This window comes from Phyllostomus discolor, chromosome 8, assembly GCF_004126475.2.
Source record: "Phyllostomus discolor isolate MPI-MPIP mPhyDis1 chromosome 8, mPhyDis1.pri.v3, whole genome shotgun sequence".
In the NCBI taxonomy this organism is placed as follows: Eukaryota; Metazoa; Chordata; class Mammalia; order Chiroptera; family Phyllostomidae; genus Phyllostomus; species Phyllostomus discolor.
Window position 1 is genome coordinate 64,282,309 of NC_040910.2, and position 11,512 is coordinate 64,293,820.

Genomic DNA, 11,512 nt, shown 5'->3' on the forward strand with positions numbered 1-11,512 from the left:
ATCCCTGCTCTAAGAGTACTGGGTGCATTTCTCTCTCCCTCTCTTGAAATCATATCATGCAATATTGGAAGTTTTATTGACGTATGTTTTTGGATGCTACTCACCCTTTGAAGGTCAGGGCCATATCTTGTTTATCTGGGCACTCTTAACATCTAGACCAGTTCCTGTACATATTAGTTACTCATTTTTTGAACCAAACAGAATAGAGAAGTTTAAAGAATTCCCACCATCTCTTCCTTTGCCTTTGACCCCTTGGTTTCTCCCTTCCAAAAGTTCTGGGCTCTACTTAGTCACCTGCAGTTGCTGTCATTGTTAAAGGGGGCTTGATCTCACCTCTTCAAGAAGTCTTTAGGGAGCATTTTTAGGGAGTTACTTCAGACCCAGCTGTCCTGAGACAAGTGCCCAGTACTCTTATGTTGTCTAGACAAGGCCTGGGCCCTTCCACTCAATGAGGGCCTGCAGTCCCAGCCTCAGGCCCCTCCTTGGGGGCCCCTGTCACTGCCAGGGTGCAGGATGTTCATCGGCAGGGAAGGCAGAGCACCTGCCAGTGTGCCCACAGTGTCACTCACTTTTGTGGGAACCTCCATCGCCACATTTCCTCTCACTACTTGCTGAGAACACAAGTCACAGTGCATGTGTGGGAGCGATGTTGGACTTTTCAGGACTATGTTATAGCATTAATGCTCTGGATTTCAGGGCACATCTCTTGCTATACATACAGATAGGCTTGTAGTAATGCATTCCCTAAAACTTCAGTCTCCTAACAGCAATCATTATAAAGTGTGTATCCTCTCTCTGACTTTGTAAGAACCTACATTTATCGCTTTTTGAAGCAAAATTTAAATTCATTTACCTCTGGAATTCCACCTGGGTAAATTTCATATAAGTTAATCCACCTAGTCAGTCATGGCAGTGTGTACCCTGCTGCTCTCTGCCCCTCTTGATCAAAGATGGGATGTTTCTCTCTGCTGTTTTATTTGCTAGTGAAATCTGGGCACAGCTGGTCTCCGTGGCTACAATGGCATTTTTCATGCCAGTGGTGGTTAGACACACATCCCATTTGGAAGCCCTGCCATACACAAGAGGCATTGTCCTGGCCTTTTAGCCTCCTGTTTATACCTCCTTCTCTCCTTTAGCTCAGATATAGCCCAAAAGACCACGTCCAGGTTTCTTAAAGGTAAGGATGAGCACTTTTCAGAGGCGAGCCATGTGCTGTGGGGGAAACCACTGGGGATCATGGACCACCAGGCAAGTTGAGTGTTTGTAGCAGATCAAAACTATATTTCTCAAAACAAAAGCTGGCCCGCTACAGTTTCCCCTCTGACACAGATGTCTTTGCTGTCTCTCTGACTTTCTGTAAGTAGTAGGGTCCTGGATCTGGTCCCACTGTAGTTCTAAGACTATTGTCTAGCTTTCTCAAGAGGGGCTGGCTGAGTAGGAGTTTTCTGCTCTGACTTGCAGAAGGACAATCTTATCACAATATGAATGTGACATATTCCCAATTCTGCACTTTACTCAAACAAAGTTGCAGTGTCCTGCCAAATAGCAGCCTGAATAGCAGTGAGGTTAGCTGTAGGTGGTCCAGATCATCGGGAACGTGGGCACCACAGGAATCCCACACAGCCCACTGGCTTCATAATAGAGTCACTCAGAGCCTTTCAAAGATGCTGCTTTCAGGAGGGAACAGAGCAGGCTTTGTGCAGCTGCAGGCTGGGTGCTGATGATACCAGACCCCCACTGCCATTGCAGGGGATGCTGATGGTCATGGTGGGTGTGGACTGTCATACTTGAATGTGCCTGCTTCACAGGGACCAAAGTGGAGGTTTTTCTTCTTCCCACACCAAAGAGCTGCCGTGGTGGGCAAGGGAGCTTGGCCTGTCCTACCTGTGTATACATTATCATTCTACCCCTCTTTTGACCTCAAATCCAACCTCGGGAGCACCAAGAACTGCTGAAAGGGACTACATGTGATGGGCTTGCCCTGGTGGTCTCCTTCCTCTGAAACTTTACATCTCACTCAGACCCTGGCCTTCCTCCTGGCTTCCTGCTCACTTGTTCATCTCTGTGTGTCCTACTGTCTGCCTGGTAGTGCCTGTCAGCATTGCCTGCTCCATCTCATGTGGCCGTCCTGCTAAGGGGACCTGTGGGGGCATCTTCCCCTGTGTTCTGCCTGGAGCTCAGCACTGTGGCCATGACACCACTTTGATGGTAGTAAAGGGCCATTTCACCTTCACTGGCTCCAGATAGCACCCCATGCGTCTGCACAGTGGCTCACAGGTGTTGGGGAGCTCCCACACCCAATCATTCTTGTAAAGAGATAGGAAGTTTTCTCTTGCAACCCAAATTCTCACTGGCTACCTTGTGTCAAGTGGAAATTGATGATAGTTAAAGCAAGAGAAGTGGGGCAGAAAACATGGCAGAGATGATTCCTGGGGTCACATGGATTAGAAGTGTAGTTCTCCTGTATCTTCATGCCTCCTCCTCTTGGTTCTGATCTGGCAGCAGACTCCTTGCAGAGCTATCCGTGCTCTTCTCACACAGCATGGTCTGCCTCCCTGGTCAGCCTGGAGGTGTGTGGTCAGGAGTGGTGGGTGGTTTGAGCACGCACCCAGGGTCCTGTGGATCCTGCCCTGGGGGTGGTGGGGAGGGGTCCCCACTGTGATCTCTCCCTCACTCAGATTGTCCCTCTCTTTCCCTAGGTCTGTGTGTGATGAGTGCAGCATCCATCTACACCGTGAGACACTCAGAATGGCACCTCAACTCTGATTACTCCTATGGATTCGCCTACATCCTGGCCTGGGTGGCCTTCCCACTGGCCCTCCTCAGCGGCGTCATCTATGTGATCTTGCGAAAACGTGAATGAAGGGCCCAGATAGTCCATCTGAGGCTCTGAGCAGACGCAGGGAAGGGAGGAAGGAAACCTGAAAACAGAATTTAAAAAACCCACAAAAAAACCCCTAAAAGCTAGCCAAAAAACCCAAACTCAAACCAAACCAAACAGAAAGCAGTTGGGGGGTGGGGTTAGTATTGATTGAAGATGTATATAATATCTACGGTTTATAAAACCTATTTATAACACTTTTTACATATATGTACATAGTATTGTTTGCTTTGTATGTTGACCATCAGCCTTGTGTTGAAACCTTAAAGAAGTAGCTAAGGAACTTTACATCCTAACTGTATAATCAAGGTCAGTATTTTTGTTTTGTTTTTCATTTTTTCCCCAGAAATAAAATAACTCCATCTTGCCCCTTCTCCTTCATCTGAAAGAAGATACCTCCCTCCCACTCCACCTCATTTAGAAAACCAAAGTGTGGGTAGAAACCCCAACTGGCCAAAAGCCCTCTTATTGTGGGTGACCTAGTGTCCTCACAGGGACGTTCACTGCCCACAGCCCATGGGAAGCCTTGTTCATGCATGGGCAAAAACCTAAAACTGGAGCCCTTGGCAAAAATCACAGCTTGTGGCTTTGACCACTTGCCCTTGAGGGTAGGTGACCTGGCCACATGTCTAGATGAGAAATCAGTGACAAAAAAAAAAGCCTGTGAAATGGTGCTATGTATTTACCATTCCTTATTATCACTAATCTTCTAAACTACTCACTGGAAATTCAGTTAACAGTTTTACACCACAAAGTAGAATGGAGACCTGAATAATTCTGTGTAATATAAATGGTTTATAACTGCTTTTGTACCTAGCTAGGCTGCTATTATCACTATGATAAATAAATAATAAACACCGCCTTTAGCGCTCCCACATTCTTCTTGCGGTCGGAACATCAGGACGAGTCTGTAGACCCCCTGGGGCCATGAGTTTTTCAGGGCCCATCTGGGTCTAGGCTGTTCTCTGTCTCCAAGGACTGTCTGGCAATGACTTGTATTGGCCACCAACTGTAGATGTATATATGGTGCCCTTCTGATGCTAAGACTCCAGACCTTTTTTGTGTGTGTATGCTTCACTTTTCCTGATTTTATACCAACTGTGTGGACTAAGATGCATCAAAATAAACATCAGAGTAACTCACTTATCTCTGTTGGGTTTTTGTGGGCACCTGGGTGTAAGGGTGAGGTATGTGTCCAAGTAGAGGGGAGTACTTCCATGGGAGTCAGATTGAACAGATGATCTGGTTTACAGTTTGGTGTGAAGGGACCACAAGCCTGGATTTTGCACAGGCCTTTGAGAAGCCTGTGCAAATGTCTGCGAGCTGGAAGGGGCCAAGAACTGCAGCTGAAATGGAAATTGTAAATGGACCAGAAGGAGCCCCTTTTGCTGACCAGCATGGGGACCACAGAAGTATCCATGCAGCCACCTAATACATGGGGAATGTTAGCATGAGCATCACAGATCCCTAACTTTCAGAAGGAAAGGAGATTGCCCTGGCTGGAGTGGCTCAGTGGATTGTTGTGGTCTGTGAACCAAAGGGTTGCCAGTTCAATTCCAAGTCAGGGCACATGCCTGGGTTGCAGGCCAGATCCTCAGTTGGGGCCGGGGGGTGGGGGTGTTGCACGAGAGGCAACTGCACATTGATGTTTCCCTCCCTCTGTTTCTCCCTCCCTTCCTCTCTCTAATAAATAAATAAATAAATAAATAAATAAATAAATAAAATCTTTTTTAGAAAAAGAATGGAGCTATAATATGGTGCAAAATGTGCATGATGACGATTTGAGGCCAGACTTTCAGATTAAACATTGGTTGGCATCAACTGAGTTCTTAACACAGTCCCAACAGAGAAGGAGGGCTCTGTGAGGTTGGACAGGTACTTGATCTCCAAGACTCAGTTTCCTCTTCTGTAAGATGAAGATGCCAATGCCATGTTTATGATATTTTAAAGGTTAAGAGGAGATAAGTGTAAAGTGGTTGGCATAGGAAGCATTCTATAAAATAGTGTTTATCACAAATGATAGGACAGAGGTGTAGTAGAAGGAAATACTAATTGTCCTGGGGAATCTCAAGGACATATAGACTGCACGTTAGAATCTCCCATGCTGGGGCCACCCCAAAATTTGGATTTCTTGTGTCTGTGGTGGGACCCACCTGCCTTGGTGGGTATAAAGAATGCTACTGGAGAGTACAGTGCACAGCCAGAGCTGACAGCCTTGGATCTTTCCACTGCTTATTGAGTTTTAATGTATCACCTGTAAGATCCAGACTCTGCCTCATGTGGTGGAGATCTGGGTTCTGTATTTCCAGTTAGTGCCTGAATGACACTGGTGCTGCTGTTCACACCTTGAGTAGCAAGGACCTAGAGTAACGAGGACCTAGAATAAAGACACTCTTCAGACTCCTCATGCTTGGTGTCTTTGAACATCTATAGTCAAAGGGCTCCTTCCTTCTGAGGTTTTCAAGAGTGACCAGCTTACTCTGCTTCCGACTCCGATCGCCTGGTCAGGGCGGCACAGGTAGTCATGAAGTGCATGTGAGACACAGGTCACTGAAGAAAGTGGAAACTTCACAGGCTTGTACAGGCAGACTTCAGAGATATTGTGGGTCAGCTCTAGACCGCTTCCATAACTCAAGTCACAACCCTTCTGCTGGCCAGAGGCTCTTGACTTCAATTTGTAAAAAATACATCTGTGAGATGCAATAAAATGAAGTTCAATAAAATTATGTCTGCTTACACTTGTATTTCATAAACTTTCTTTTATAATTTAACTAAGAATTGAAAATTAATACAGACAATACTAGAGATAAAGAGGGACACTTTATAATGATAAAAGGGTCAATACACCAGGAAGGCAAAACTCTTATAAACAAATATGCACCTAATATTAGAGCGCCAAAATATATGAAGCAAATGCTGACAAAAATGAAGCACAAATAGGTAATTAAGCAAAAATAATGCCCCACTTTCAATAATGGATAATACGACTGAACAGAAAATCAACAAAGAAATAAAATACTTGAAAAACCCTATAAACCACCTAGGCCTAATGGAAATGTATAGAAGATTCCACATAACAGCAAAATATACATTCTTCTTAAGTGCACACATATGCAGCCTCCAAGATATCTCATATGCAAGGTCATAAAATAAATATCAATAAATTTAAAAAGATAAAAATAACACAAAGTATGTTCTTTGACCACAATAGAATAAAATAGGAATCAATAGCAGGAAAAATATTGAGAAAGAAATATGTGGAAATTAGAGTTCCAGCCAAGATGGAGGCGTAGGTACAAAACCTTCACTTCCTTGCACAAGCAAAAAGAGGATAACACCCAATCTAAAATCAATAAACAACCAGATGTACCAGAAAATCAAACTGCATGGAACTCCAACAACGAAGGAATTAAAGAAAAAATCAACCAGAATAACTAGACCAGTAAGAACCTGTGACCAGACAGGGGACCATGTGGGCAGGGCTGGTTGAAAGCCAAACTGAGACTCAGAGATGACTGTAAACTATGGTGGTTGCTGCAGTGGGAGACACTCCTGTTTCACATGAGAGTTTGTTGGAAAGTGGGCTAGAGAGGAGCAGGCAAGCTGCATTGTTCCCTTTCTGGCCCCTGCCCCACAGGCAGTGCTAACGCCCAGCAAAGAGGTTTGCCCTGCCCTGGTGAACACCTAAGGCCCTGCCCCCTTACCACTTAACAGGGACCCCAAACAAAGAAAGAGGGCCAAAATGAAAGTGCAGAGCAAAACCCCACAAAGAGAGCTAAGCAATGAGGTGATAGCCAACCTATCTGATGGAGAATTTAAAGCCCTGGTAATCAAAATGCTCACAGAGCTGATTCGAAGAACTGATTTACAGAACTGGTCAAAAAATGAAAAAACAAATAAAAGATACTCAAAATAAAATAAAGCAAAATATTCAGGGAACCAACAGTGACAGGAAGGAAACCAGGACTCAAAGCAACAATTTGGAACAAAAGGGGAAAATACACATCCAGCCAGAACAGAATGAAGAAATAAGAATTCAAAAAAGTGAAGAGAGTCTTACTAACCTCTGGGACAACCTGAAATGTTCCTATATCTGATTTATAGGATATTCCCAGGAGGAGGAGAACAACAGCAAGAAATTGAAAACTTATTTGAACAAATAATGAAGGAAAACTTCCCCAATCTCGTGAAGGAAATAGACTTCCAATTAGTCCAGGAAGCCCAGAGAGTCCCAGAGAAGTTGGACCCAAAGAATACACCAAGGCACATCATCATTAAGTTACACAAGATTAAAGATAAAGAGAGAATTTTAAAAGCAGCAAGAGAAAAAGATACAGTTACCTACAAAGGAATACCCATAAGGCTATCAGCTGATTCTCAAAAGAAACCTTGCAGGAAGGGACTGGAGAGAAGTATTTGAAGTCATGAAAGGCAAGGACCTACATCCAAGATTACTCTATCCAGCAAAGCTATAATTTAGAATGGAAGGGCAGATAAAGTGTTTCCTAGATAAGGTCAAGTTAAAGGACTTTATCATCACCAAGACATTATTATATGAAATGTTAAAGGGACTTATCTAAAAAAAAGAAGATAAAAATATGAACAGTAAAATGACAACAAACTCACAACTATCAACAAATGAACCTAAAAGAAAAGAAAAACAATGAAAACAAAAACTAGGCAAACAACTAGAACAAGAACAGAATCAGAGAAATGGATATCACATGGAGAGGTTTCATTGCGGAGTGGGAAGGGAGGAATTGGGGGGGAAGTACAGGGAAGAAGAAGCAAAATTAGAAGGCATAAAATAGGTAGGGAGAGAGAAAAAATGGTATAGGAAACAGAGAACTCAAAGAACTTATGTGTACAACCCATGGACGTGAACTAAGGGGGGGAGGGAATGCTGGAGGGTTGGGGATACAGGGCAGAGGGGGGAAATTGGGAACACTGTAATAGCGTAATTGATAAAAAATACTTAAAAAGAAATATGTGGAAATTAAACAACACACAGCTAAATAACCAGTGGGTTAAAGAAAAAATCAAAATGAAAATGAGAAAATATTTTGAGATGAATAAATATAAAGACATAACATATCAAAACTTAGGTGATGCAGCTAAAGCAGTGGTTAAAGTGAAATTTATAGCTGAAAATGCCTATATTAGAAAGATCTCAAATTTACAATCTAGCCTTCCACCTTACAACACTGAAAAAGCAAAGCATATCAAACCTATAGCATGCAGAAGGAAGAAAACAATAAAGATTAAGGCAGAAATTAGTAAAATGGAAAGTAGAAAAAATAGAGAAAACCAATGAAACCAAAAACTATTTTTCTTAAAAAGAACAAAATTGACAAAACTTTAGCTAGATTTATTGTGATATTGTGACATAATAAGAAGTTACATAAGGTCTTTCTCCTTGGTTCAAGGCACAGAACTCCTAAAACCCTTGTAATTTCCTTAGTAAAGAGAGTGAGAGGAGGACTTTTTGTTGTACATACTCTGGCCCTTTCAGTCACACCAGGTGAGGTGATTGAAACATCATGCCAATGAGGTGATGTTTGGAGGATGAGAGCTGGTTGCCAGAGAGGAATCAACTATGCAACTGGAGAGTTGGAACTTCAGCACCACCTCCTGATTTCCAGAGGGGAGAAGGGCTGGAGATTTAGTTGATTGCCTTGGCCAGTAATCTATCAGTCTTGCCTATATAGTAATCTCTACAAAAACCCTAATAAAGGAGACCCAGAGAGCTTCCAGGTTAGTGAACACATCCTTATGTAGGGAAGGTGGTGACTTCAAACTCCATACACTCCATACAGGGAGGACAGAAGCTCCTGCACTTGGGACCCTCCCAGACTTCACCCCATGTACCTCTTCATCTGGCTGTTCACCTCTATCCTTACCATGTCCTTTATGATAAACCAGTGTGAGGGAAGTGTTTTCCTCAGTTCTGTGAACCATTAAAGCAAATTAGTGCTTTTGCCTTTAAATTGTTCTTTATTTCAACTAGTGTATCCTTCATTTCTGACTCGATCTTTTTAGTGCTATTGAGGTCCTCACTAAGTTCCTTGAGCATCCTTATAACTAGTGTTTTGAACTCTGCATCTGATAGATTGCTTATCTCCATTTCATTTAGCTCTTTTTTTTTTTTTGAGTTTTGATCTGTTCTTCATTTGGGCCATGTTTTTTTGTCTGCTCATTTTGGCAGCTTCCCTGTGTTTGTTTCTATGTATTACGTAAAGCTGCTATGATTCCCTGTCTTGGAAGCCTGACCTACAAGGAAACAACAGCAGAGTGGATAAAACTGAGAATCAAATCAATGATTTGAAACATGAGAAACCAAAAACCAAACAATCAGAACAAAAAGAAGGGAAAGAACCCCCCAAAATGAGAATAGTGTAAGCAGCCTCTGGGACAACTTCAAGCATTCCAATAGTCATATCATAGGGGTGCCAGAAGGAAAAGAGAAAGAGCAAGAAATTAGAAGTCTATGTGAAAAAATAATGAAAGAAAACTTCCCTAATTTGATGAAGGAAATAAACATGTAAGTCCAGAAAGCACAGAATCCCAAACAGTATGGATGCAAAGAGGCCCACTCCAAGACACATCATAATTAAAATGCCAAAGGTTAAAGATAAAGAGAGAATCTTAAACGCAGCAGGAGAAAAGCAGTTAGTTATCTACGGGGTGTCCCCATAAGATTGTCAGCTGATATCTCAAAAGAAACTTTCCAGACTAGAAGAGATTGGCAAGAAATATTCAAAGTCATGAAAAGCAAGGACCCACAGCCAAGATTGTTCTACCCAGCAAAGCTATCACTTAGAATGAAGGGCAAATAAGGTACTTCCCAGAGAAGAAAAAACTAAAGGAGTTCATCATCACCAAACCATTACTATATGAAATGTTAAAGGGACTTATTTAAGAAAAAGAAGATAAAAACTATGAACAATTAAATGGCAATAAATACATATCTATCAACAACTGAATCTAAAAAACAAACTAAGCAAACAAGAACAGAGACAGAATCATGGATATGGAGAGTGTGTTTTGATGGTTGCCAGATGGGAGGAGGGTATAGGGGAATGGGTGAAGCAGTAAGGGGCTTAAGTACAAATAGGTAGTTACAAAATAGCCATGTGGATATAAAGTAGAGTATAGGAAATGGAGAAGCCAAAGAACCTATATTCATGACCCATGCATATATGAACAATGGTGTGGGGATGGTCTGAGGGAGTGGGGATGCTGGGGGGAGGGAAGCAAAGTGGGAAAAATTGGGACAAGTGTAATAGCATAATCAACAAAAATAATTTTAAAAATAAAGCAAATTAGTGAATCTGAAGAGGGTATTGTGTGAACTTCTGACTTAGAGCCATGTTGGACAGAAGTGTAGGCAACTTGAGGATCCACTACTTGGAACCATCATCTGAAGTGGCAGCCTTTAATTAACCTGTGGCGTTTGCACTAACTCTGGGTAGTTAGTGTCAGAATTGAATTAAACTGTAGGATACCCCGTTGGCATAGGCAGAGAACTGGAGAATTACTTGGTGCATTTAGGCATTTTCTGTCAGAAATATTGTGATCTATGAATAGAAAAAACAGTTTTCCCTTAATGACACACACACCAAAAAAAGGTAAGACCCAAATCACAGAAATGATAGAGGGGGCAGTACACTGGCCCTAAAGAAATTTTAAAAAGAAAAGAGATTGTGAAAGAATTCCATGAAAAATTGTATGTCAATAATTAGATAAATTTGATGAAATGATAAATCCCTAGAAAGATATAATTACTGAAACTGACTCAAAAAGAAATCATCTGAACAGATCTATAACAAGTGAAGAGATTCAAGTAGTTATTAAAAAATCACAACTACCCACAAAGAAAAGGTCCAATCCAGATGGCTTCACCACCAAATTCTACCAAATATTTAAAAAAGTATTAATACCAATCTTTCACAAACTATTTCAACAAAACCGAAGAATGAAGGAATGCTTCCCAACTCTATATGAGACCAATGTTACCCTCATACCAAAACCAAAAACATCACAAGAAATGAAAACTACAGACCAATAAATTTTATGAATATGAAATAAAATATTCTAAAAAATACTAGTAAAGCAAGCCTAGCTACATTAAATGAAAACATTATATGCCACAAAGTAGTAGGATTTATCCTAGAAACACAAGATTGGTTCAACATCTGAAAATCAATGGCATACATCACATTTACTGAATAGAAAATAAAAATCATACCCTGACCAGTGTGGTTCAGTTTGTTGAGCATTGTCCCACAAAGCAAAATGTCTCTGGCTCAATTCTTGGTCAAGGCACATGTCTGGGTTGCTGGTGTCATCCCCAGTTGGGGCACATGCAAGGCGCAAGTGGTTGATGTTTCTCTCACACATCGATGTTTCTCTCCCTCTCTTTCTCCCTCTTTTCCCCACTTTCTCTAGAAATAAATAAATAAAATCTTAAAAAAAACCAAAAGCACATGACAGTTCAATAGACTCAGAAAAAAGAACACGTTTGACAAAATGCAACTCTTTCATGATAAAAGCACTCAACAAACTAGGAATAAAAAAAAGATCCACAACCTAATAAAAACCCACATTCAACACCATATTTACAGGTAAAAT

The 11,512-nt window shown here is 41.6% G+C and overlaps 1 protein-coding gene across 2 annotated transcripts in view; it reads left to right on the forward strand.

The window, feature by feature from the left end:
* PMP22 (peripheral myelin protein 22) overlaps positions 1-4,025 on the forward strand; it is a 31,451-nt gene extending 27,426 nt beyond the window's left edge. For both annotated transcript variants that reach the window (XM_028534394.2, XM_028534393.2), the window contains exon 5: positions 2,700-4,025. In XM_028534394.2, the coding sequence (XP_028390195.1) occupies positions 2,700-2,863 (164 nt within the window). In that variant the 3' untranslated portion in view covers positions 2,864-4,025. The remainder of the gene's footprint in view (positions 1-2,699) is intronic.
* Positions 4,026-11,512: the final 7,487 nt, after the last annotated feature.